Source organism: Panicum virgatum, chromosome 6N, assembly GCF_016808335.1.
Source record: "Panicum virgatum strain AP13 chromosome 6N, P.virgatum_v5, whole genome shotgun sequence".
Taxonomy (NCBI): domain Eukaryota; kingdom Viridiplantae; phylum Streptophyta; class Magnoliopsida; order Poales; family Poaceae; genus Panicum; species Panicum virgatum.
In genome coordinates this window covers 17,639,412-17,665,986 of record NC_053150.1, presented here as the reverse complement: position 1 = coordinate 17,665,986, position 26,575 = coordinate 17,639,412, and the positions used below count along the sequence as shown (strand labels likewise).

General features: G+C 44.2%; 1 protein-coding gene, 1 long non-coding RNA gene and 1 pseudogene across 3 annotated transcripts; 1 reads left to right on the top strand and 2 right to left on the bottom strand.

Annotated features, from left to right (window-relative positions):
• Positions 1 to 1,256: 1,256 nt before the first annotated feature.
• Positions 1,257 to 8,325, top strand: LOC120679163. 2 transcript variants are annotated; one of them, XR_005677018.1, is made up of 5 exons: positions 1,257 to 1,979; positions 2,083 to 2,501; positions 2,897 to 2,995; positions 3,345 to 3,439; positions 7,893 to 8,325. It is a non-coding gene; the product is annotated as an uncharacterized LOC120679163 (long non-coding RNA). The 2 variants fall into 2 exon arrangements; XR_005677017.1 differs by lacking the exon at positions 7,893 to 8,325 and adding an exon at positions 4,103 to 4,327.
• LOC120679162 (xyloglucan endotransglucosylase/hydrolase protein 24-like) lies at positions 4,653 to 6,722 on the bottom strand. The gene is made up of 3 exons (XM_039960672.1): positions 6,006 to 6,722; positions 5,714 to 5,913; positions 4,653 to 5,182 (listed from the first exon to the last, which is right to left on the bottom strand). Exons 1-3 carry the CDS (start codon positions 6,282 to 6,284, stop codon positions 4,801 to 4,803), a joined length of 861 nt encoding a protein of 286 aa, XP_039816606.1. The 5' UTR covers positions 6,285 to 6,722; the 3' UTR covers positions 4,653 to 4,800.
• Positions 8,326 to 20,871: 12,546 nt separating the features above from the next.
• Positions 20,872 to 25,491, bottom strand: LOC120679325 (annotated as a pseudogene).
• Positions 25,492 to 26,575: the final 1,084 nt, after the last annotated feature.

The following is a 26,575-nucleotide window of genomic DNA, read 5'->3' as shown; positions in this document are numbered from 1 at the left end:
ATGCTAGGTGTAGAACTCACTTTTCCTCTGTTTTTGCTATTAGGAATCAGGTGTGTTCTACATAATTTATAGCAAACTATGAAAGTAGTATATGAAGAATTTGTTTGAGTGGACTGTTAGGGCTGACCTAACAGTTCCATTGAAGAACGAATCCCTCAGGTTTAGCAAGCCATTTAGTATGGCAGTGCTGTTCAGAAAATAGATCAAATTATCCTGAAGTCAAACTGGCAAAACACCTGTCGATCACATGGCTGTCCATGCTGAAGTCAATATATGAAAAATTACATGTACAACAGTACAAGTTCCTCATTGTGTTTGCACACTGCAACCTGTTTAATCATGTGCATGCTCCTAAAACTTGCAGTAAGCACTAAGCAGCTTGAAAATTTTTCGGCGCTTGCACAGTTTTGTGCACTAATGAAACTAGGCAGGTTGGCGCGCTTTGCGCGCCTGTAGCAAAAGATTTGATGTAAAATAATAATAAAAATATATTATCGTATATTACAGTTAAACCAATATCGTGTTGATATATTTTGGCAACGTGTTGATGTATTGAATGAAGTGTGATAGGTATAGTTGATAGATTGTCATATAATTATATTTTGCGAGTTTATGAAGTGGAATTAAAATCCAATAAGTAGTTGGGGCTAGCACGTGTAGACGTAGTGTATGAAATATGGTTATTGTTTTCATGTAAATAAATAATTAAATATATTTTGTGGGTGGATTCCAATTGAATATTATGTGGGTAACACCTAAATAACACACAGGGCCCACATGGGCCTTGTATAAATAGTACATAGAAGAATTTATTTTGTGTATGTTAGTAGATATAATTGATGGATTAGCTTACACTAATTATTAATTTTGGTAGAAAAAATGATAGGGTTAGAAATGAATGTATGATTCAATTATATTTTGCGAGTTCACAAAGTGAAAATAAAATCCAATATATAATAGAGGTAAATGTAGTATATAATTTTTTTTCATAAAAAACTAAACATTTAAACACATGGGCCACTTTTTAATTTTTTTATTTTTAATTTCGAATTATATTTTTTTATTATGAACAGTACCCGGTGGGGCCCACATAAATAGTACCTTTTTATTATTTTTTATTATGAACAGTACCCCCGTCCCCACATGAACAGTACATTTTATTATTTTTAAATGCTGAACAGTACCCCGGGCCCACGTGGGGCCGCGACGCATGAGCGCGCGCCAATTCCTGGCGCGTTAGTATAGTACTCAATTTGTTGAGCTCAGATTATTCTTTAGCAACTTAGATTTCCTTTTTATATTAGACTAGTGATATTTAAGTCCAGATAGCAAAGTTTTGATGTTCATACAGTAAATGTCGCTTCTACTTCGTGGAAAATAATATAATATTCTTGCCTTTCTTGTGCAATCTATTTTGTGTCGTAAAAGACATCTTTTAGTGGCATCTGTACTTCAACTGTACCCAAGTTGTTTTATATTATTCCAATTATCTGAGTGCAGGTGGCTAGCGTCACTTCATATTCCTCAACTCTTTCCGATCATTACTAATGACTGGCCAGTTTTAGTTCAATGAGAGATTATGAATTTAAATTGCACTGAGTTCTGGTTTAGTGTTGAGCAATCACTCTCATAAGATATATGAACACTTTCCTGTAGGAATCAACACTGTAGTTTCAGGGCACATAGTAGGATATACTACTTCTTTCTGCATTAATTAATAGTGACTGTGTCTCTTATTTTTATATCTCTGAATAGACCTAGAGATTGCTTCAATTTAATGCTTGGACGACTTCTACTAATACTCTTCAGGCTTTATTTTTTGGCTTCTCGGATTTCTAGATACATGGCACGGGTGATAGGATTTAAGTAACCTGACAATAATATTCTGTGAGTAGCACTGAAAAATTGTTGTCTAAAATAATCAGGGGAACAGGTCAGTTATTGAATGGGGGCCACAATGAGTTAACAATTAGTTATAGGTGAGTGGTAAAGATGAAATTATAATTTATTCAGCCTGTTAACTACTATTACACCCATCATTTGTTGATTAGCATCTGATGCTTTTTTTCTTCTTTTAAACAGGCAGGAGAACTGCATATCATTGTATTAAAGAAGAATTTTCTAGTGATTTTAAAAGGCACCACCACCTAATGAGCAAGATGTTTTTTTTTGTGGGTGATGGCCAAGGCCCAAGATGTTAAGATATTATCCTCGTAGCAAATGATTGTGAAAATTTACAGCCACTTCTGTGCTACAGTGGACTCTGGAGGAGAGGATCTCACCATATTCCACGCATCGTAGTTGTTGTCATCTTTCCCAATCAGATGTTTATCATGGAATAGTTTCCCATGAGTTACACAGTGCTCTTGTTCAGGCGAAGGTAATCGGCATACAGAGTGAATCAGTGGGGTGCAGACTGGAAGTGAGTGACATCAGCATTTGGAATTTGTGCAGTGGAGTACAGGAGGGATGATCAGAAGAAGTATACAGGAAGGAACACAGTAAGTTTTTCCCTTCATTTTTCTGAAAAAAATGTTGTTAGAACTCAAAGGGATCTGATCTTGCAAGGATACTAGAAATGTAGGAAAGGGAAAGTGATACATTTCATTTTATTGCATTGCATAAATGCAACATGTGAGTGCTGACCTTGTTCATATCTTACATCAAGTGGATCTGAAATTGCGAAAAACAAGTCATACATTTCGTTCTCAAATTCATCTGGAGTTCAGGAATAAGAAAGGGAAGAGTGGCACGCATATATCACATTCACTATTTGCACCCAGCACTTGTGCCACTTATGGTGATGATTTGTTGAAAATTTGACATTTAGGTATTGCCATGATACATTTCATAATTTTCTAAATACCGTAACTAACCCCCTTTTTTCTTTGCAAAGGCTTCTTCCAATGATGGTCTTCTATATTTTGGTGGCAGTTTGCAAACAGAAAACTGAGATTTTCTTATGTGTGCTGTGTTCAAATTACACCACCACCAAGTAAGAGCCGATTTCAATTAGCTAAAATTAATATAAAATAACCTTCAGAGTGAGAACTAGAACTACAGAAGTTGGCAAAGGAATGTCTGCATAAGTAATTATATCAAAGTGCTGCACTCAGATATAAGAATGTTGAAAGACTTGATCTTTTGAATGTCTGCTCTGCAAACTTGGAAGTTGAAACTTGTTTTGCTATTGCCTATGCTGAGTCTCCACACTGAAATAGTATTTATAACAAAAAAAAATGCTTGGAGAGGGTAGTAGCTGCTAATATTTGTTCTGGCTACCATCATATCTGTATCACACTATACTTTTTTGATTATAATATGTGGGTTGTTACTCTTTGTAGGCTCATATAAGATTATTATCCTTCAAGAACTGAAAAGAAAGTTCTAGGCACAAGTAGCTAGGATGACTATCCTTGCCTGGTCGACCTCACTGAAGGTATGTAAGTAGCTAGGCACAAAACTGTGGTGGCATAATGGCTGATAATTTGACTATAATCTAGCAATTGAAGTGTCATGTCATATATCTTAGTTTGGCAGGCGTTTTTTTAATGACTAACAGAATGCCCGCGTGTTGCTATGGATAATGCACAATGATTTTTATTCCCTGATCATTGTATTACTCTTGCATCACTAACTGAGCTATGAGATATAAGGGGCATATTCACAACTAACCTATATGTTGTCTGTCAATCTGTGCATGAATTATGAGTTGAAAACCAGAAAATGCATCCAGTCCTCACAGTTTAACACAGCTTTGAATTGCACCCAAAGGATTATATATGGTAGATTTTTTTGTTGGAGAGAATAAAGTAACCAAGATATCTTAGTTTTCTTATAACACAGCTTTGTTTTGCGCAAGCATTGATTTCAAATAGACAGACGCAAGTAATTATAAGTCCTCCAGCCTGCAGTATATACAAGACCCCACCGAACCAATTTTTGCTTGAACGCAGAAACCAGCCTAACCTATTGATTCGTCCCACTCTGAAGTCTGAATTAAGTATTAAATCATGTTGTGCTGAACTTGGAAGCAACGCATCTCCACCACCGTCACCATCACGGGCTTCTTCATCTATCCCAGACACAACTGCCACTGCAGGTGTAATCCAGGGAGGTGTTGCCGTCCTGACGCAGAGGAGCAACTGCCCGGCAGCTGCAGCAATTGAACTGAGGGCTGTGTCCGTTCTCTACCATGGTTCTTGCACCTGCATGGAAAACGTCTTCCTTGCGACAAAGCCCCAACCAAACTCCATTTTGGTCAATGATGCACCTCCAGCCCATCGCACCAACTCAATGTTTAAAGGAAGTAAGATAAAGATTTCTATGGGCTGGCTTTTTCCGCTTTTTCATTAAGAGATATATATATATGTATATATATATGTATGTATATATATATATATATATATATATATATATATATATATATATATATATATGGGTTGGCTAGCTTTCAGCCGTGCCATCCGATAATTTTTGGTCTAACTCCATTCTCATTTTTTTTACTAGCCTTGTGCTTTATGTTGGGTGAGGTGGTGGTGGACCACAACATTTTCAAATAACACCATCTATTAAGTATTATGCTCACTCCATCATTTTTGAAGCACATCATCACATTGATATGCACAACCAATATCTGGATGCATGTGATCTGATGTTATTGTTTATTCTCTCTATTTAATTAAACGCAATGGACCAAATGTTAATTGAACTGTTCATCTTGAAAAGAATGATGGTGAATTGCTGAATCATAAAATACACATCTGACCCTCTCTATCTGCTGGATGAATCACTTCTACTTTAATTTAACCCACACTCCCTTGGAGGCGGCCCATTCTTGTACCTCTTGGGGTCTTTGCAGTAATCATATATCTTGTTGTTGGAGTCCACCTGCGTCATTTGCTGTTTCCGTGACTCATCCAGCTCCTGGTTAAACCAACCGGAGGCTGGGAGACACAAGGGGTTGTTCTCGTATTGGGGGCATGAGATGGCCCTGTAGTTCCGGAAGTATGCCGTGAAGGGCGCCTGTGACCAGTCGGTCTTGACCTGCCCGCCTTGTGTTGCCCAGTTGTCGGCGTTCCAGATGGTGGCATACACCCTCATTGGATAATAGTATGGGTACGGGGCACCGTACATCTGGTTGTTCTTGATCTGCCGGTACAGCTTGTCATCGACAAGAAATCTGCAGCTCAGAAAAAGCAGTATGATTATTACCAGCAGAAAAAATAGCGATATGATGAGGCTTAGTGCAAAATAAGTAGGTTGAGCAAGATCATTTCCTACTGTGCCAATTTCTTTTTCTAAATTATCGGTCCTATCGACATGGGGAGACCCGTGTAGCCTTAATGCCTTAGACCTCTACTTCTCCTACCAACTCTTTGATCTTTTTTATTATGTACTTGTTTTGTTTATAAGTTATAGTCCACTTTACTTTCGTCTTAAGTTAAAATTTTCCAACTTTGACTAAGTTTAAATATAAAAAACAACAATATCTACAACATCGAATTAGTTTCATTAAATCTGTTTTGATAGTGCTTTATTTGATATGGTAGAAATTGATATATATTTCTATAAACTTAGTCAAAATTAGAGAAGTTTGCCTAGGACAATGTGAAATGAACTTTATAATTTGAAACAGAGGGAGTACTACTGAATGATATGGCAATACAAAACTGAGAGAGTATAGTTTTTGCTAGATAGCAGAGGAGCTTACAAGATCCAGTCTTTATTCCAGATGATGGTGTACTTGTGGTAATCTTGAGTTGGATCAAAATCAAACTTGTACTGCTTCTCTCTGCCACCTTGTCCTCTGGCATACATGTTAGTGTGCATGGTGTAGGGCTGCCCAGTGCTGTTTCCCAAAAACTCGATGTCGATCTCGTCATGGTACTGCCATGCCCCCTCTGTTATCATCTGCCACCAGATCCCAACACAAATAGGTTGGTCAGAGAAGATCCACAAGCCAAATAGAATGTCGATAACCAGTTTGTTTCTAGGCTACTTACATAAAACGTGGTAACAGTGCCAGCTGAGTTCCCTGGGACGAGCTTGATCTCCACATCGATCCTGCAAAATTGGCATGTCTTCTTCGACCGGAACGCAGAGCTAGTTGAGCGGTCAAGAGTCAGCGCAATGGCCTGTTGGCCGGAGCTGTCAGTGACCACCTTTGCGTTGCCCCACATTATCTCGAGGTCATCGGTCAGGCCACCGGTGACATGGGGGATGGCTAGGATGAGGTAGATAGCCGCTAGGGAGGCTAGGAGTTGAGCCCTAGCCTGCCCCATGGCTGTTGATGCTGTTGGTAGGTACAGTGTGAGCGTGCTTTCTTCAACATGGTGTTGGCTTATATAGAGAGAGGGGAAGTGGCCATTATTAGGGTGGTGAAGTCTGATCAAGATCTACCATAGTAGCAACTTTGATTCTCTGAAGATCTAAGAAATTGGAGAGAATCGTCTAGCTGGTGATCAGTAAGTGGTTATAAAAAAGTAGATCATGACTTCAATTAAAGCTTGGACACAGAAAGAGTTGACTAACTGGTTCGAGGGCTCTCACGCAGCACCAATCTGTGAGCCGTCCCACGGCGGCTTCTGACAGGCATAGTTGATTCTTCTGCAAGTTGAATGCTTGATATTTATGTGGGGAGAGTCGAGAAGTTCTGGTCCCTTTAATTTATTTGGCGAGAAGAGGGTTTTTGGTATCGTATGGTACTGTGGTTTCATCTTGCTGATCAAACTGCCAATGAGGTGGTGGCTATTCTCCATAGGCATGTAGATTTGCAAGTCAAAATATGGCCAGTCACATGCAGGTCACGAGGGTCCTGTGCACAGAAGCTCCACTGGAGAATTGAGACCTCAAAGTTTTGTGCATGTCCAAGTGTCAAGTGCTATTCTTTTCATGACATGGTCTGAAGCTTCTAACTTGTACCTAATGTTAACATGACATTCTGACCACGTTCTCATGCATATATATGCTTTGAGATGCTCCTGTTAACAGCTAGGACAAAGTTAAGAGTTCCTTTACATGCTCAGAACAGCAATTCCTTGAAATGAGTCTGAAGGTTTATTTCACTCTTTCAGAAGTGTGAATAAAAGTTTCCTGATAGGAAGTGCAATCAAATCGTTTGTTCTGTTACGAAAATATAATTCCTCACAGGATGTGCAACATGTTTGGAAAGGCGAGCAGCACCTATTGGTACAGATATACCATTGAAGTTATGGGAAGGGGCAGTGTTATGGACCTCTGAGTGAGTTATCACTTATCAGAGTGATTCAGCAATTCCTTCCATCCAGTTTTACTCTGACAGAGCTACATACATCTCTCTGCAACCTGTCCATAGATCAAGCATTCATTCATACTGTTCACTGTAACTTGCCAGTATTTTTTTCTGTACATGGTGTGAGTACCAACTCGTACAGGTCTTGGTTGACTTATGTACAATCAATGGATTCCCAGAAGTTTTACTACGAGTTTGTGTTGATGACCGTGGCTGTATAGGCTTGTACTTCAGCTCACACGGCCGTAATATTTCGATGTACGTATGCCTGGTCTAACCTTCAATTAATGTCCACATTTTTTATGCATGAGATGCCATCGACCAATGCAGTCGTGATTTAGATTAGCGTAACATTGTTTAGCCTTTGTTTCTTGATTTGCATATGCCTAGGCACATGAGAGGTGCTGAGTTCTTTCTCTGACAACTCTGTCGCACCGGGCGTGGTGCTGAGAGAGCGAAGAGCATATCATGTGTTCTGCCGTATGGGCTCTATTTTGCTTCTGCTTAGCTTTTTTTTAGTCTCGGCATCCATTCAAAAACTCTGACTTCATGATGGATGCTTGATGCTTCACAGGAAACATATTTTTAATGCCTGATGCCTCTGTTACATTATTTGCAGAAATCTCGATGCGGAACTGGAATAGAAGGTGCGGATGGGTTGGAGATTACCAGTGTTAGTGTGTACGGTAAGCTCGCTGTGTCTGACTGTTGAACCAGATTGATTCCAGGCATTCAGCTTTTGACCTGGATTTTTGGTTTGAAACTCTGGATTGGGACCAAGTCAAACAAAAAGTTGATAACAGAAATTGAAGGTAATAGGCTACCTGTCAAAATTAAGTTAGTTAAAAATTCACTGCAGAAACATTAAAACCTGAACAAAAGAAGACTGTTTTTTTTTTCTTTGGGCTACATAATACCAGGAAATCATATCAGGAGATAATAGTTCTGAAAACTGAGTACTGGACTTTCAAAATGTCTTCTGCTTGATTAATGTGCATGAAACACTATTAAACAGAACAAGACACAAAAGCAATGTTCAAAAAAGCGCTAGGCGGTGATCCATCATCGAGAGCCTAGGCGTTTCAAAGCGTTTTTCTAGGCATTTTAATAGTTTAGTATGCATGCATATATTAACTTGGATTATCCTAAATAAAGGAAAAAAATAGGAGATTTGTGGACCTAACTTGGAAGAAATGCCCATCAAAGGAGCCCAGCCCAACTTATGTGCACCTCCTACCTCCTTCCATCCAATAATTATTAAAAAAAGAAGATGCAAAACAAAAAAGAACCAAACCTTATCTCTTCCCTTCCACAGTAGCAACTCGTCTCCTTCCACTCCCCAAGTCCCCATCACGCATCCCATCCGTGGGTCCCCTCCCTCCCTCCTTCCCCCCTAGCCCGGCGGTTGTGGCTCGTGCTCTCCTTCTCTGGCGGTTGTGGCTCATCCTCCCCTTCTCAGGTGGCCACAGCGGCCCGTCCAGCAGTGCGCTCCGGCGGCACATCACCATATCCGGCGTTTAATCCCGCCTTCCTCTCGTCGTCAACGTGCCAGTGCCGCCTAGGGTACCGCCTACCCTTAGGCGAGGCGGTACCCCTCCGCCTAGAGCTTAGTCGCGCCTAGGCGGCCGCCTAGAACCACCTTTTTGAACATTGCAAAAAAGTTAGTCATATACTTTGTGAATTCGAAACATTGCATGATTTCCGTACGAATTTACTCCTACACAGTTAATGGGCGTTAGAACCCGAGAGGCAAGTGGTGGGTGGGCTCAAATAAGATTATCAATCTTGAAATTTTTAGATTTTGAAATAAGACTATCATCCGTGAATGGAGAGAGTAAAACTCAGCAAGCAGAATAAAATTACAATTTGGACAATACGAAATTTAATTGTTTCTAATACTTCATTGATGGCCTCTCGCTATAGATGTCTATTTGGGCCACCCAGCCCGGCCCGCCCGCCCTGGCCCGGCCTTGATCGTGCTGTGCCTAGCTCAGACCTATGTCTCAGCAGGCCGTGCTGGGCCCACGGGCTGCATCGGTGGCCCAAGCACGAGTCCACGAGCTCATTTCGTGCCAGGTCAGCCCGAATAGCACGGGAAATCCGTGATGCCCGTGCCGTCCACCGACGGCGCACTTGATGCGGTCGCCGCTCGCCGGCTTCCGCGCCTTCCGCCTCGCCGCCGCAGTGCCCAACGGCCACCGCTTGCACCTGCCGATGTCGCCGCGCCCGTTGGCCTGCTCGCTCATCATCGCTGCAATCTGCTCATCGTCGCCTCCTTTGCACTCCACGCCCTGCGCTCCACCGCGGCCTCTTGCCCGCCGCCGCCGCCTGCTACTTCGCTGATGCTGCAATCTGCATCGCCTCCCCCCTGCACTCCGCCGCCTAGCTCGCTGGCGTAGCCCCTGCGCGCCATCGTGACCTGCCCACGCGCCGCCGTGACTTGCCTCTCGGCCCTTGTGCGCCGCCACTTGCCACCTTCCTATGTGCCGCCAGGAGGGACGAGGGATGGAGGGCGAGGCGGAGGATGAAGGGATGCTGGCGACGGAGAGCATCTGGCTGGGCATGGGGAGAAGAGGACTGGAGCGTTGGAGTCTTCGAGACTTGGAGGAGCCAAGCAGGCCGGGTTGCCATATCATACATGGGCCAAAGCTGAGGAGTTACGAGCCATTTTGGGCCAAACTGTAAAATTCGTGCCGGACCGGGCCGCCCGTCGTGCCATGGTGACAGCCCACGCACAGCACGGAGTACCGGGCCGTGTCGACCCAGGCACAATGGATATCGGGCGTGTCTTGTTTGGGTCGGGCCAAAACATCATGCCTCGTGTTGGGCTGTTGGGTCTCATGCTTTTTTCTTTTGTGAATGAAATTTTCCAGTTTTTCTATTCTTAAAAGAAGATACTTGTTTATTTTTCTAGTTGTTATGGTTGTGATGGAAGATAGTGAAGCAAGATATTGGAAATTTGGAACACAGGAATTCCGTAGGAATTGTGTTACTGTTCCCTATGTAGTTTGGCTGGACAGAAATTCATAAGGAACTTGAGTCCAGGAACTGAAAACCAATTTCTGTACGTACCTCATGGGTGACTCGAACCCTATTATGGCCAATGGGTTGACCCTGGCTTTGTGTTCCACCAGCAAGCCCCTAAAAGATAGGGATATACTGTTCACGCTGTTACAGTAAAAGTCGATAAGTTTGGAAATTTTCAAAATCCAAAGACTCAAAATAAGATCAAACAAATGAAGACTGCATCGGAAGCATAATATATGCTCAAGTATGCACTGGCCTTATGGCTTACGTTATTACCCGATGCACTGGCCTTATGGCTTATGTTATTACCCGAGTATTATGCACTCGCCCACTGGCCTTATGGCTTATGTTATTACCCGAGTATTATGCACTCGCCCATTTTTTTAAACAAAACCAAATACATAGCAATATTTATAACAAAATCAAGTTCCATACATATAATAACATCATAATAAAATAATGAGCAACAATATCATGAAAAAGAAATTTACAATAACTAAAAACCTATCAGAGATATACATCTTCTCCTAGAAACGAAGGCTCCACACCAAACAATCCACTAGGGGTTACGTACGCCTAGAACTCAGTAATATCTTTAGAAAACTTCACAACAACCTTTTCTTTGGAGCAACGATTTTAGCAAGCGTAAGTACATTTATGGTTCGTACTCAGTAAGTATATTAAAAAATAATTAACATGCAAAGCTTAAACAAGGATAAAAAATGGCTGAATAAAGCGTAAGCATTAAATAAATAGTTGAACATTAACAACCTATTTACTAAGCCATGAATGAATATTGCATACCTTTATGAAACAAAGAAATAATTATGTACTAAATAAAGCTTCAAATGCATTCTACCATAGATTAAATTTAAATAAGTCATGTGAGGGTCTAGACCGCTCTTGACCGTGAGAGGTTATACACTTTTACCCACAAGTTGTGTCTCTCTTGATGCCTATGTTTGCAAGGCCATAAACGCTTTCGAGGTGAGTGGGAGGGATTAACTATGAAGCTTTTCCAAAGACTCCCTAACAAGTCAGTAAGCCCACGAAAATTTCAGCAATTGCGTGAGTGAATCTCCACCAAGGTGTGGCAAAACCAAATAAAAGAGTACACCCTTGACAGACAACGAACCCCTTATCACAGGCCCATGCGTTGAATTCACCACTAAAAATTAGAGATATCTAATTACTTGGCTAGGACCAAAGCCCATTAATTCCCGTGGTTGCACTACTTAAAAAATGATTTATCGCGACCTTTTTTAAACACCTTCGAGCCGAGCAGGAATTTCAACCGCCTCGGTTAATACCAGATATTAACCAAGATGATCATTTTTTTATTAATCGAGATGGTTTAAAAATCACCTCGCAAAATGGATTAACCGAGGCGGGCACACTAGAAGGCCCGCTAGGGTTAATATTAGTTAACCGAGGTGGTTGTTCTAAAGCAAACAATTCGATTAATCGATTATATGAGGCGGGCACACTATAAGGTGCGCCTCAAAAAATACAGGTCCAACTAGGAGCTCAATCAACCCATCTTGACCCTATATCCCGCTTAGTGTATATATTTCTCTTAGGATTTGGAGTCTCACATTTCTCTCTCCCTCACCACCACACTCAGTCGCCCATCCTCTCCCTCTCCACCACACTCTTGCTCCCACGCACGTTCCTCTCCCTATCCCCCGCCCCATCCTCTCTCTTCCCACCGCCGCCACCTCCCCCACCATAGGTGGAGCGGTTCGGGCGCCGACGCCGGCTCGGAGCAGCGGCAATGGCGGCGAGCGCCGGAGCAGCGACAAACCGCCTTGAAAATAGGTCATTTACCATGACCTTTGATCTGAGGTGGTTGCGAAAAATGCATCGATTAATCGTTTTTGCCTGCCTCAGTTAATCATTTTTTCTAGTAGTGTTGCACTGCCGAGTGGTCGCTCCATAGTTTTAAATTAATTATTATTACCAATTCATCTCAGTTGTTCCAAAAGTGATAAATCATGTATCAAGTATTGTGTTATTCAACCACCCATAACCAATATTTAGCAACTAAGCAAACTACCCAACAATTAATTAAATAATCTGGCTTCAAGGACATGGTAACCAATACGGCCAAAGCAGGAACCCATCATGTTATTGCGTGCAAGTGTAAGGTTATTAGGACGGAACTATGTTCAAGAAATATACTTGCCCTGATTTCAAAAAATTACTGCTCAAAGTCTTCTACACTTGCTCTTGAAACTTTTAACCTTCAACTCTCAAACTGCGTTCCTTCTACTCGCAACAACCATCAGCACAAACATACGAAAAAAACACACAAAATAAGAACAATTAAGAACACAACTCAAACAACAACAACAACAACAACAAAGCCTTTTGTCTCAAGCGAGTTGGGGTAGACTAGAGATGAAACCCAAAAGACGCAAATGTCATGGTTCAGGCACGTTGATAGCTAGTCTCCAAGCGCTCCTATCCAAAGCTAACTCCTCAGAGATATCCCAATCTTTAAGGTCTCTCTTAACCGAATCGTCCCAAGTCAGTTTAGGTCTACCTCTACCCCTCTTTACCTTATCAATACGCTTTAGCACCTCACTACGCACCGGCGCCTCCGGAGGCGTCCGTTGGACATGTCCAAACCATCTCAACCGATGTTGGGTAAGTTTCTCCTCAATTGGTGCCACCCCTACCCTTTCCCGAAAAGCTTCGTTCCGGACTCTATCACTCACAACAGAAGATAAAGATATTAAAATGTTTAGAGCTCAAAACAGAAGAAAAATATTAAAAAGATCTCACTAAAGTTTAGAGCTCGAAACTCTGATAGCAGGAGCACAAGAAACAATAAAAATGGAGCTACCACTCACAAGATAAAGATATGGGAACTTTTTATATTATAATAAAAAAGAAAACTATAAGTTAGATTTATTTTAACAAAAACATATGTAAATGTTATAGTAGAATTAACAATTTAATTTATATTTGTAAATATGAGATAAACTTAGTCAAGTTTATGTATAAATTATATCAATTAATTTTTTAACTAGCAAATAAAACATGTGAGTAAACAAGTTATCTGAAAGATAGATTTAAGTTGGTATTTAATTAATTTAATCTTAATTGTGAAAACTGAGTTAGAACTTGCTTTTAATTAGAAAATATAACTCAAATAAGCACTAATCAAATTGATTCTAAATTAAAAATGCTTCAATGAGATAGATTGCACTAAAACAAAGCTAACACAACTAAAATGGAGCTAAAACAATGAATCTATGAGCCATACAGGTTCGCAGTGACTTAAACATGATAAAATATAGATTCTAGCCACTAAACTGAAAAAGCTCGAAAACAGACATAGAAGCCGATGGGAGCTGTAGCTCAAATTCCCGTCGATTCGTTGCACTGGAGGGCTCGGGATTTGGGTAAAACAATTGTGTCCTGGGGAGTGCGGACGGTACGGTAATTTGGAGCACTTCAGTCCATTGTATTTCTATCCCGTGAGGCCGTGACGATCTAAATTCACTGGTACAAACTAGGAGAGAATCCAATGTGACATAGTTTCAATCAACATTTCATTTTCCTTGCATATTCATAGTGCTTCGTCTCACAATCGATATCTTACTAAGAATGCCTTCAAGCCACATTAATCACTCATAGCCGGTGCCAAGACGGCGTGAGAGGACCGTGATGTCGCCTAGAGAGGGGATGAACAGGTGCATCTACAAATTTTCACTCAAATGCAACGGATTAAATACACTTTTGGAACTTCCGAGTACACACATAGCAGAGTGAAGAAGATAAATATAGTGCGAGTAAATTGAATGTAAGTTCAAACCCCAATTGCAAAGTCTGCTCGATGAAGATTCTAGGGCAAGTTTACATAGATTCTGCACACACAAAACAGCAAACTCTCCAAGATAACAAATATCTAATGGAGAGCTTCTCCAATCCAGAAGATAAAACAAGTGCAATTGATATAAGGATTTGTTTTACCAAAGCTCGGATTCACCACCATGAATCCTACTCTCCGTTGACGAACTCTTTAGGAACGTAAATGTATTTCACCTCACTCCACCGAGTTCGGTCTTCTTCCAACCACTTCCTCACTTCACTAGCTTGCTTCTTCCCTTACTGAGGCGAAGCACAACCTGCACAAACTTCCCATGGCTCACCACATGATTGGGAGCTCACCGGGCAACACCTAGCCATCTAGGAGCCAAAGCTCCAAGAGTAACAAATGCAACTCAAACAATTTCATCCAAACTCAAGTGCTCAAGGTTTCCTGTGTTCTTTGGTGCTCTCAAATAGTCACTCTCCGAAACCCAACTCAAGGATATTCTCTAATCACACAATCTAACAAAGAGAGGTTGGGGAGAGCTCAAAAGTGGCTACCAAGCTTCTTGGGACGACCAGCAATCAACAGAACATAGCTTGGAAAAGCAGCCCGCCAAGGAGGGAGCCAAAGGGTATAAATAGCCGGTCCCAAGAAAACTAGCCATTAGATGATAGTTAGAATCCAAAACTTCCGGATCCAATAACTCAGAACTTCTGGGTATTCAAACGTAGTAGTTAGTGCCATGTGTACCAAATCCGAATCTTCCGGATTGGCCCTAGCAGACAAGCCAAAAGTGCACGTGAGGATTTTTGTCTCTCTGAACTCACTTGGGTTACGTGAGCACTGAGACTAAACTAAAAGTCATTGTGATGCATAACTCTTGATAGTACGTCATACCTATACTCAAGATCAAGGATAAATTACATTTGACCACTTGAGCTTCTCTTTTCTACCACATGTCGTGCTTTGATCAATCACAATCTAAGGACTGCATTCACCTTTGTCTCCTTACTTTGATTACATCTTCCTTGAGTTAATGACTTGAACTTTTGTCATTGAATAAAATCCACTTCTAGTTCAAATCAACATCTTCACAATATGATTCTAGAAAGATTGATACTTTGCCAATATGAACACCATACATGACCAAGATTCCTCAAGTTGAATCCCAAGAAAGTTTCTTCACCCTAGCATTGGTCCTTCAGCACAACCCAATTTCCCTTCTCCAAGCTTAGTCCCTCAAAACGTTTTCCGGATCCCAACTCTTCATCCATGCATCACATAGAGCTTCATATAGGCTTATATCACATTTAAATCACCAATGATATCCATTCTTCATAATGCCATTGTAATTTGTATCTCCTTTTGATAGAATGTCCATTTCTCACAATAAATTCCCTTTTTGGTGCTATGACTCTATCACATGTTTCATTTGGATATGAGAATCAATTCATGGTCATTCATACATGTCTCAATCCATGCAATGACTGCAGCATGTTAAACTCATCACTTTTAAACATGACATAGCACACAACTTGTTGTATGAGCTTTTTGTCTTGAACATTAATTCATTTCTTCATGTATATTACTGATATAATAATTAATTCGTGCTCATATACTCGACAAGATGTTTAGTGCTTTAATCATGGTGCCATCCAATCCACCAAAACCCACTAGGGGCCTAGATGCTTTCACGGCGGTACGAGCAAGCTTAGTCTCTACTCAAGCGTCGGCCATGCACATGTGGTTGACGTGCGGCCGCTGCACGCCCGACGCAAGGTGCATCAGTACAACAGTATAGGTAGTTTATTTTAATCTTCTTTGTCTTGTCTTCAATTTGACCTCCAAATCCTTCAAAATTTAGATGAATTAGACAATGTAGGAATTTGTTTCTATTAACTTTGTTCTTTTCATCTTCTTGTGATAATCTCGAGATTGACCTTCCAAGAGATCAATGATCTGACAAGAGATGAGATTTCATTCCCAAAGAAATATAGACCTAAATTTCAAATTTGTGTTCCCAATGCAACTATTACATATACAAAGTTCTGTTAACAATTTTTGTAACTGCTACATAGGCAAAACAAAGCTTTTCTATTTGCGTTCTACCATGGCATAGGCCCTCATTTTAGAGATTGGCACAAGGCCTCCAGTATAGCCGGGAATGCCCTGGGGCAAAAGAAAGGTGACCTTGAGAGGAATCTATTTTGCTAATTACTTGCAGTAGGGATGCACCAAGGTGACCGTATTCTTGTCGGGAAAGAGGAGGAGGCAAACTGACGGCGAGGTCAGGGGCGGCGGCAATCAATTTCCTTGGTGAGCGGAACTTGGCGGTGATGTAAGGGAGGCGCAGCCCAGAGGCTCGGGGAGCGATGCCTCACTCCAATTGTGCAAGGGAGGTGCTGGACCGAATGGCGGTGACAACAACTTCTGATCTGGCAATACTGGTGAGGGCTATTGGGGAGTGGCGGAGCTGGCGCATTTCTACGCCTAGGGCCACTCAGACAAGCACTTAGACCACCCAAAATCCCAAACTATCCCTAACCCTGCAAGTCATACGTTTGAATGATTCAATCCAAGAAGAGAATATGGCTAATGGGAATTAGCAATTAGGGATTATCGGATTGCCAGATTGGGGAATAAAAACTGACCTGCTTTAGCTTGTGCTTGCGGCCGGTCCGGTCTCCATGCTCCAGCTCGAGCCTCCAAGAGGCGTTGCGTCTTGCTTCCACCTCCAGACACCTTGTATTCATGTGTGCCGCTGCGCTGGCCTCCAGGCGCCTTTGTCTTCACAACTTCACCGGAGCAGGGGAGCTGGAGAGGTCGGGTTGGCGGGAGGAGGGGAGCTGGGCAACCGTGGGGAGATGGTTCTTCCTGGCACCACCAAGGCGCATTGAAAGGACACCGGCGCCGCCGGCCATTAGGGTTGGCACCAGCAAGGAGGACTAGGCGAGCATGAGGAAGAAAGGCCAAGACCGGAGGCCGTCTAGCTCCTGGGCCTGCTGGGCAAGCCGATGGTGGGCTGCAAAGAAATAGTTGAGCCTTTAGCCCATGACGATGTTGCTACTGTGCTATATGCCTAGGGCCGATCCATGATTGGAGTTCCTAGGCTATGGAAAAATAAAGAGGGTATAAGAGAGATTTGGGCCACGCCTAGAGCCATGGCCCTAGTGGCCCTAGGCCCATATCCACCCCTGATTGGGGGTAACTTGCGTTACTGCCAGTTGATTAGTACCCCGACCCCTCTCCTCATCTTCTTCCTTCGCACCCTCATCCACAGCCCCGGCTGGCGGCTGACGCTGCCGTGCCACCCGCCAACCAACACCTACTGCCGCGACACTGCAGTCCTGACCTTCTTCTTGCCCCGCCGCCGTCCACTACCCCCCGGGGCTTCATCCCCGCCCGACTGGTGGCTCCCACGCGTCGCCTCGCTTCTTCCACTAGCCGAACTACCACCACTTCCGGGCCGCTGCCGTCCCCGACCTCCCCCTTCTATATATATATATATCCACCGGCCATGGAGGCCACCCAACCCCGGAAGCTTGAAACCCTTAAACCGCCATCTCGATCACCACCCCGGCCAGCGGTGACCTCGCCACTGGCCACTCCCTCGGGACCTTAATACGAGCAATTTTGCAACCCTAACTCGGCGGCGGCAGCGGAAGCTCTAGTGGGCCATCACTGGGCCTTTTACAACTGGTCCGCTCACAGTAGTGTGCGTGACCCCTAACATTTCCAGCAATTGAGCGCGACGAGGCGAGAGTGAAGGAGTAGGGCAAGGCACGGGGTGCAGGAACGTGGCCGGCATGGGTGCTTGCGAGGGCACGGCTCGGTATTGATTCGCATGACGGTTCACGAATCCATCACCTAAAGGAACCACGAGCGCTCCTCCCTTCTTCCTCACCCTATCTTCTAACTCTGGCTCCCACCATCCACCGCCCGCCGCCTAGCCCCTCCCCCACCCCATCGGCATGGCCAGACTAGGGTCCCGCTCGAGTTCCGCACCGACCGGCGTTGGAGAGAATCTCCGATGGGACCCTACCTCGCCCGTGCCGCCCGCCCTCCCACCGCCTCCGCCGCCTCCGTCCACCATCATCATCACTGTCGATTCCCCAACCCCCGCCCCGGCCAAACTGCCATCTCCTGCCACCCAGCCGACTACGCCCTCGCCGCCAGCCTCGCCACCCCCACGCCCGCCTCCTCCACGGGGCCAGCCTACCGCCGCCCTCCCTCCCTCTATGGCCGGGGTTGAGCAGCCGCCCTCCGGCAACCCCGAACCCTAACCCAGAACTCTAACCTCGTCGGAGTTGGAGGAGGTGGTGATGGGCCGTACTTGGGCTGCTTTAGGCGATGGATCACGCTTTTGTAGCGCGCACGACATATAGCTGCGGCGGCTCGCGAGGCCTTCATTTTTTCGCTGAAATGCAGTGCACGTACAAACAGTGGGTTTGCCCATGTCCCTGTAGGGGATGATGGCTGCAAGCCTGATTCGGTTGGGCTCGCGGCTGCAGGCTCGACCCGATAGGATAGGGTTTTATTTATTTTGGAAGAAAAAATGTTATTCAGTAGAAAACAAATCCAGAAATACATTAAGATTGCCTTGAAGTATATAAAAATACTCTGATGCATCCATAATTCTAGAGAAAAATATGGGAATAGAATTGGACAAGATGAACCTAAATAAAATATTTGAAGCTCGTTAAAAGGTTTCCAGAACCTTCCAAAAATATTAAATTTGCTCCAGGAAATTGTGAATAATTCCAGCAAAATCTAGAAATATTATCAAAAACTCTAGAAGATGGTTAAGTTTATTCAAAATGATATTCACAACCCAAAATTGAAATTTAAGTTGTGAAAAACAGATATCAAAAGAATTTAGGATGAGACCACTGGAAATCCGTTAAGTAAGTACTGCGTTATTTGCATAGTACTAAAAAGCACATGTCCACTTATAGAAAGTTCGACAACCTTGTAGTTGTCGGTTACTCTGATGCAAATTTTGTGGGGTATGTAGATGATAAGAAGTCCACGTCAGGTTACATCTCCACCATTGTAGGAGGAGCAATATAGTGGAAAAGCTCCAAACAATCAGTCACTGCATCGTCGACAGTGGAGGCTGAGTATGTGGCAATGTTTTGTTGCTACTGGGTAGGTTGTATGGCTAAAGATCTTTATTATGGGATTAAGAGTGTTGACAACATTTTGGAACCACTGCTTTTGTACTATGACAACTAACCCTCAGTGTTATATTGAGTAATAAAAAGTTGAGTGTTTCTGCCAAACACATCGACATTAAGTATCACGTTGTGGAAGATAGAGTCCATGATCAGATAATTAAGACTGAGCACATCAATACAGAATTTATGCTTGCGGATCCACTTACTAAAGGCTTACCACCTAGTAATTTGGATTTCCTGGAAAGCCTTTAATTCTGGACAGAAGAGGACTATTTGTAGAGCCAACTCCCATAACGTATTATAAAGTTATTCAATCAATTTAGAATGGAATACTATATGTAATGAGATCTTATGGTACTTGATTGACCATTGTGACACATTACTTTGGTGTTATGTTCCATTGAGAGACAACCTATGATGATTAGCCTTATGATCAAAGGAGAGAATGTTGGATAATGATATCGGCCAATCATTGGGACCGAGTCTTAAGGGGGCCAACGCCCAGATTCGGGTCCCCCCCCCCCCCCCCCCGCCCCCCATTGCGCTTTCATGGAGAATCCCACCAGCCCTATATTCTTGTACTTCTGATCTAGAGTGCGCTGATGGTGACGGAAAAGCCGAGCCACTGCAAGTGACGACGTCCACTTCACCGCCGTCATCATGTCATCTTCAAGCGCCGCCAACTACGTGTGGCCGGTGAAGATCTACTCATTTCATTCATGCTCTTAATAATTCTAGGTGTTCTTAAGTTCAAGGCTACATGTTAATCATGTTTTACAGTTACGTGCACCGAACAACTTGTAGCCATATTTTGGACAGATTATAAATATATATAGCCACGTTTTGGACATTTGGAGTGAGTTTAGTTTGACATTATATCGAATTGGTGAGGAAACTTGTACAATGTTTATGGTTCCTTCTTCGTGTTACATTGACATACTCATTCCCTTTGTGGTACTCACTCCGGTCACTAATACTTGACGTTTTTGGACAAGCGAAGCAAACTAAAACCAATTCATTTTCTTTGTCCAAATTGTCATATTCTGTGTTAACGAGTGGAGGTAGTATTGGTTTTCCGGAAACGTGATTATTACCGGTTTATTTTCTTCGTCCAGATCGATGCGTGGTTTCACATCCATTGTTTGTTTTGAGAAATCATATAAAGAACCTACTTTTGAAGTTGTCATCTCCGAAGCCTTATATTGGGATATTATACCCTCTTATCTTTTTACCTTCCTTTGGCCATCAGAGATCGTGGGATAACAGTCATGTGCTTCTCTCGAAACTCCCTTTCTAACCTGGGCTAACACCTTTGTTTAGACTCCTTGTTCATAGTTTTTTTTTTCCTGCTAGCTTCTCTTGTACAGCCTAGTTTTTTTATCCAGCATAGCCATATCCTCTGTAAGTATCTCTTGTAACTTGCACTTTAACCCCTTTTAATAAATTTTATCACAGTGGGGGCTTCCCTCGCTGTGTTTCCAGTTCAAAAAACAGTCATGTGCTTTGCTCTTAATATATCTTGCAAGGCTTAGTGGTAAGCCCTTCATGGTGTGCAAGCTTACAATCTAGAATCAAGGAAATACACTTCTGTTTTATTCATTTGAAACAATCGTGTACAGACAAGGACATGTCTTCACTTCAAGTATTTGTTGAACCAGTCGAGCATGTAAGCAAGAGCTTGTTCAGCACTTTTGACTGCGAATGGGTCGGTGGTATTATATCTGCAAGCAAATCCATGGGCAACTCTTGGGAAGATCTTGACAAAGTACTCAATCTGCAAGAGGAGGGGCAGGGTCATATATACGGGTGAGGGTCTGACAAGCAAGTTCACATATGCTGGTGTGCATTGGTATTGAGTGCCACCGAACCCAGGTAGCTAGAAACCAAGAACTCACATCCATTCTTTGACGTAATGCTTGGTCGAACTGACGCACTTGTGTCGTTCTGTGCTCCAAGGATCTCAATTGGCCATTTGACCTCTGAGTTTTGGATAGACATATATGGTTAGCACACGAACACAATGGTAGTCATATATACACATTGAGGTATACCAGGGGGTGGCAACCGTGGTAAAAGAAACACACACCTTTCATATCATCAACAATCACATAAGCAGGGTGAGAAAGGACAGCTACTTTTATATCGTCAGTTTTTGCCATCTCAGTGGCAAATTTTCCTGCCAATTAATCAGAAACAAAATAGGCAGCATTAGCATGTTTATGTTTATCCTGCACAAGGATTTCGAAATTAAAATTATTCCAATCAGGCTAAGCCATTGAACTGTAGTGATTGCTGCTGATTTCACTCACCACCCCAGCAGTAACCTCCAACCCCAATGGATTTTCCTTCATTTTTTAAAGAAGCGAAGAGTGGTTTGGCATCTTGAGCAGCTGTGACATGTAAGATTGATCGAACACACAATCAATTTATTTTTCAACTCATGATGCGATGCATGATTTTGTTAAGGATTCATTGCGCTGTGATTTATTTGTAAAAATGAAAATTAATAATAGGTGAATGCAAACTTACTGGGAAATGAGATTTGATCCATTCTGAAAGGATTTTACTGTCGGTGTAAGGATCACCATGGAAGAAATCAGGCACCACAACGTAGTACCCTTTTGCGGCAACTTGATCTGCTATTTTTCTACATTATTACACATGCACTGCAACCAATTACTTCTTTAACTAGCAAGCAAGGGTGAATTGTGCCATGACATTTTAATTTTGAAATCAGTACTGAACATCATTTAAACAAGGGTAAAGTCTATTTTTGACCATCCAACTATCGACTGCGTCCGGATTTGGCAATGCAACTTTAAAACCGGACATCCGCGGCCATCCAACTTTTAAAACCGTTCATGTTTGGCCATCGAGCTGTTTTGCTGGGTAGTTTTGTTGAGTTGGACGCCACATGGCGGTGGGACCCACCTGTCAGTCCGCCAGGCCTCTGCCGACCCGCGCAGCCCGGAACCTGCCTGGCCGAATGAAGAGAGGGAGGGAGGCCGTCGCCGAGGACGAAGGAGAGAGGGAGGTAGCCAGGTAGGCGGCCGGAGCTCCGCCATCCCCGTCGGCACGCGCGCATGAGCTCGAGCTCCGCCGCCCAGGCCGGCGAGCGCGCGAGAGGGGCGGGGCACACCGGAGCCGAGACAAGCGGAGGACCTGAGGCGGTGGCGGAGGAGGAGCCGGAGAGAGGGAGAGGAAGGAGGAGGGAGCAAAGGCGGGGGACGGCGCGGCCGCCGGCGGCCCCTGCTCGCCTCGCCGACCGACGCCACCGTGTCGAGGGAGCCGGCCAGGGCCACCGCCATCGCCGGAGGCCCGCGGGTGCCCGGCCGTTTGCCGCCGTCCGGCCCCGATCCGCCATGGGAGGGAGTAGGAGGAGGTGCTCCCGGATCCGGCCGGCTCCGGAGCTTGAGGGCCGCCGCCCTGCTCGCCTTCGTGGGCGGGCATCCGCGGTGCCCGGCGCCAGAGGAGGATGGGGAGCAGGGGTCGCGGCCGCGGCTGCCGCGCGCACCCCGCCCTGCTCGCCATGCCGCGCGCGTTCGCCGCACGCTTGCCGGCCTCAAGGGCGCGTCCGCCACGCGCACCCTGCCCTACTCGCCGGCGCTCCGCCCCCTGCTCCGGCCGCGCGTGCTCCGCGGCAGCTCCTTCCTCCCGCGGCGGCTGGAGCATGAAGGTGTCGCCGCCACCCGCGCGAGGCTCCGCGCCGCGCCGTCCGCCCGCGCGCGGGATGCCTGGCCGATCCCGCCGCGCGCCGGCTCCGCCTCGTGCAGGCCACCGGAGCTCGTGGCGGAGGGGTGCGGGAGGGGAGGCCCCCAGGGAGCCTCGCCGCGCCAACCGCCGTAGCTCCTCGGCCTGGTGCAGGGGAGGCCGCCGCAGCTCCTCGCCCGCTGGCCGGCGCGGAGGGAGCAGGGGAGGCCGGCGGCCACCGCTCCGCCCTGCACCGCCGCGGGAGCTCCCGCTGTGGAGGGGAGCAGGGGAAGGGGAAGGGAGGGAAGGAGGGGAAGGGGCCTCCGTCGCCGCGCCGGGAAGGGGAGCCGAACACGCCGGGCGAGCTCGAGCTCCGCCGCGGGCCCGCGCTGCCGGCCGGGTCAGCTGGAGAGGCGTGCGCGGGAAGGGCGGCGGCCGACGCAGGGTCAACGGAGTTGGACAGGAGAGAGGAGAGGTAGAGGGAGAGAGAAAGAGGAGAGAGGAGGGAGAGGAGGGCTGACAGGTGGGTCCCACCGCCACGTGGCGTCCAACTCAGCAAAACTACCCAGCAAAACAGCTCGATGGCCAAACATGAACGGTTTTGAGAGTTGGATGGCTGCGGATGTCCGGTTTTAGAGTTGCATTGCCAAATCCGGACGCAGTCGATAGTTGAATGGTCAAAAATAGACTTTACTCTTTAAACAACTGAATCGAAGTAGATTGGTGTAGCAATGGCTATTTTCTTTTGCTTTTGTGTGGGATTTCTTTATGGGAAATTTAGATCTGTACCATTAAAAGATCACAAAGTTAGATATATACCATCGTTATCTCACTGATATGTGGGGTTCACATGAGTCAATAACATGTGGGTCCGATTGTATATATCTAAACTTTGGGATCTTTTAATGGTAGGTAGTTTAAATTACAGACAGTTTGAGCTGAAATTCGTTTGGGATCTAATTTAGCCTATTTTATTAGTTTTGTGAAAATTTCTGAGGGATGTAAGACAGCCAATCTTGTTATTGATTGTTCGATAAAGCAAGCTGCCCTGTCTGATGAAGATCTACAATATCTATCCATTCCAGAATTATGATCGAGTCTTCCAAAAGTCTGGAAGTCTAGGACACCATGTTTCCAGCATTACTCCTATTTATTAGTATCTCAATAATGTAAGCGAAGACAGAACTAAAAGAAAAAGAGCTATTTTACAATGATTGTAAAGTACGGATGGGTACTTTTTGGAACTTTTACCTTGAACTTTTTTCTATCCGTTGATTTATGAAAAATATTTATAAAATTAAATTACTTTAGTATTCTATCCCACTTTTTAGTACTTGGTCCTGGTACTTTATCCTATGTACTTTTAGGTACTTTTTACCTTCACTACCGTAGGATTTTATCAGATGAACGACTCCTATTTTTTTCAATCACCGTAAAATTTCTCAAAGAAGAATCCATGCGTTCTGCAATTCCAGTTCAAGCAAACATCACAACATGATGCTTTATTCCTGTCTTATTTATTATTTTCTGTGGAGCAAGGACATCCCTGTGTATAATCTATCTGTACTTGTTTTGTCACCGATAATTCATAGTAATGCTTCAATCTGTATTCTATCCCTTTTTTATAAAATAGAATCTTTGTTCTATCATGTTTCAAGGAAGGAAAAAGTACACAGCTCAACCTGAACTATTTCCTGCTCTTTTTTTCAGTGTCATTGTCCTTGTCTGTTTTCAGTCTCCAATTTTGAAACCGTCTGAAACGCTACCTTCAACTCTCAGGGCAAAAAACTAGGGTGCGTTTGGACATGTGACCTGGTTTTTATCTGCTGTAGTACTGGTGTCCACGTGTACAAGTAGCTAGTGGCGACACAGATCATTACAAATAAATCAGCAAGCAAAATAAAATAACTGTTGGCACAAGGTACCCTTCTCTAATTCCCCTTCGTCCACCTTTTTTCTCTCTGCCTCTCTTCAATTTAAACACTTTTAACTAACTTTGTTGGTAAGCGGACTGGGATTCCATCACTTGTGTGGAAATTATGTTGTTTCCCATGCTGTTTGAGCTGGATTGAAATTCATAAGAAATTTGAAATCAAGAACCGAAAAATTTACGTACCGCAGTATCGGTGCCTCGAACCCTGAAGAACATTAGATGAAAGAACAGAGAGTAGATTTCAGTCAGACGGGCCACAAAATAACCAACAACAGAACTGATTTTGAATTTGCACTAGAGGAGCGTTTAAGTTGCTGGACCAACCGTAGAAATCTGAAGCGAGGACGACGGCATGGCTGGACTTGGAGGGGCCAGTGACATAGGCCCTGAACCCCCCTGGAAGGTCATCTACGACCTCGCCAGCTTGCACGCCGCGCAATGACGACATGTCCGGCGGGTTGTCGAGGCACTGCGAGTGCTCATGAACAATTGCTGCCGTGACGACGTGCACGGTAGTGAGGAAGAGGAGGAGCACTGCAGCGGAGCCCATGGCGCTCTGACAGGAGGCTCCTACGCTAGCTTAGCTTGTCGCCATCTCTGCTGGGTTGAGTTCGTTTATATATAGCAGTAGAGCAGCCAGCATGGTAGGCCAGGTTGCTTCCACGTCGCCGTCCGGCCGCCGATTGCTTCAAGCAGCACGGAAGCTGAAAACGCCCCATGAATTTGAGTGAAAGACTCCATATGCTTCCTTTGGTGTGCAATTCCTGTACTATCACCAGCCTTTAAGCTCTCCTGTAGCTCTGCTCAAGGTTTTGAAATTCGTTTGAGAAAAAAATTCGGATATGGCCGAAATCAGCGAATTTCGCGAAATTTCGGCCGAAATTCATTTTAGAATATATTTAAATTATTATTTCCAAAATTTTTAAATTTCGGAGGGGGCCGAAATCAGTGAATTTCGCGCGGCGAAATTTCGAACACTGCCTCTGCTCATGTGTGATGCACGAAGCAAAGGATTTGGGCCCTTTAATTTGACGCGATGGCCCTCGCCGATCTCTTGTTTGTACGACAATAGTACATGAAGGAATGCTTAGATAGCTGTGTAAATTTGACTTTAGGTCTGACCAAAAAGATGAGGAAACTTTGTAAGAAATTCATGGTTCTTTTGTTGACATTCCTGGTATGTTGTCCTTTCAGTCACGTCGACCAATTGTAGTTGTATCATCATCCTTGCGTTTGCTACCTTTCACGCTACAGCCACCACCATTTTTAGCATTACGGAGGCATGCCAACAGCATTTGATCTTGCAATAAAAGGAAAGCATGACGATCCACCACTTACAGCTACCTATGAAAATTACCGTCGGTGCATGTGCCATCCCATTCAATCTTATGTATGGTACAACACGGCCTTTTCACTACTACGAAAATGGTTTTTAGGGTTGGGCAAAAACGCATTTTTAGGGGCGAACCCAATACCTGCCCCAAGTTTCCGCTACAACAAATGATATTTGTAGGGACGAGTAACTTCGCTGCCCCTAATAATTCATTTCTTTCAGGGGTGTTGGCAGCCCAAATTGGCAAATACCGAGGCTGACCGGTCTGACCGGTTGGGCCGACCGGTCTATGCCTGTGTAATCTGAGTCTGATTAGATT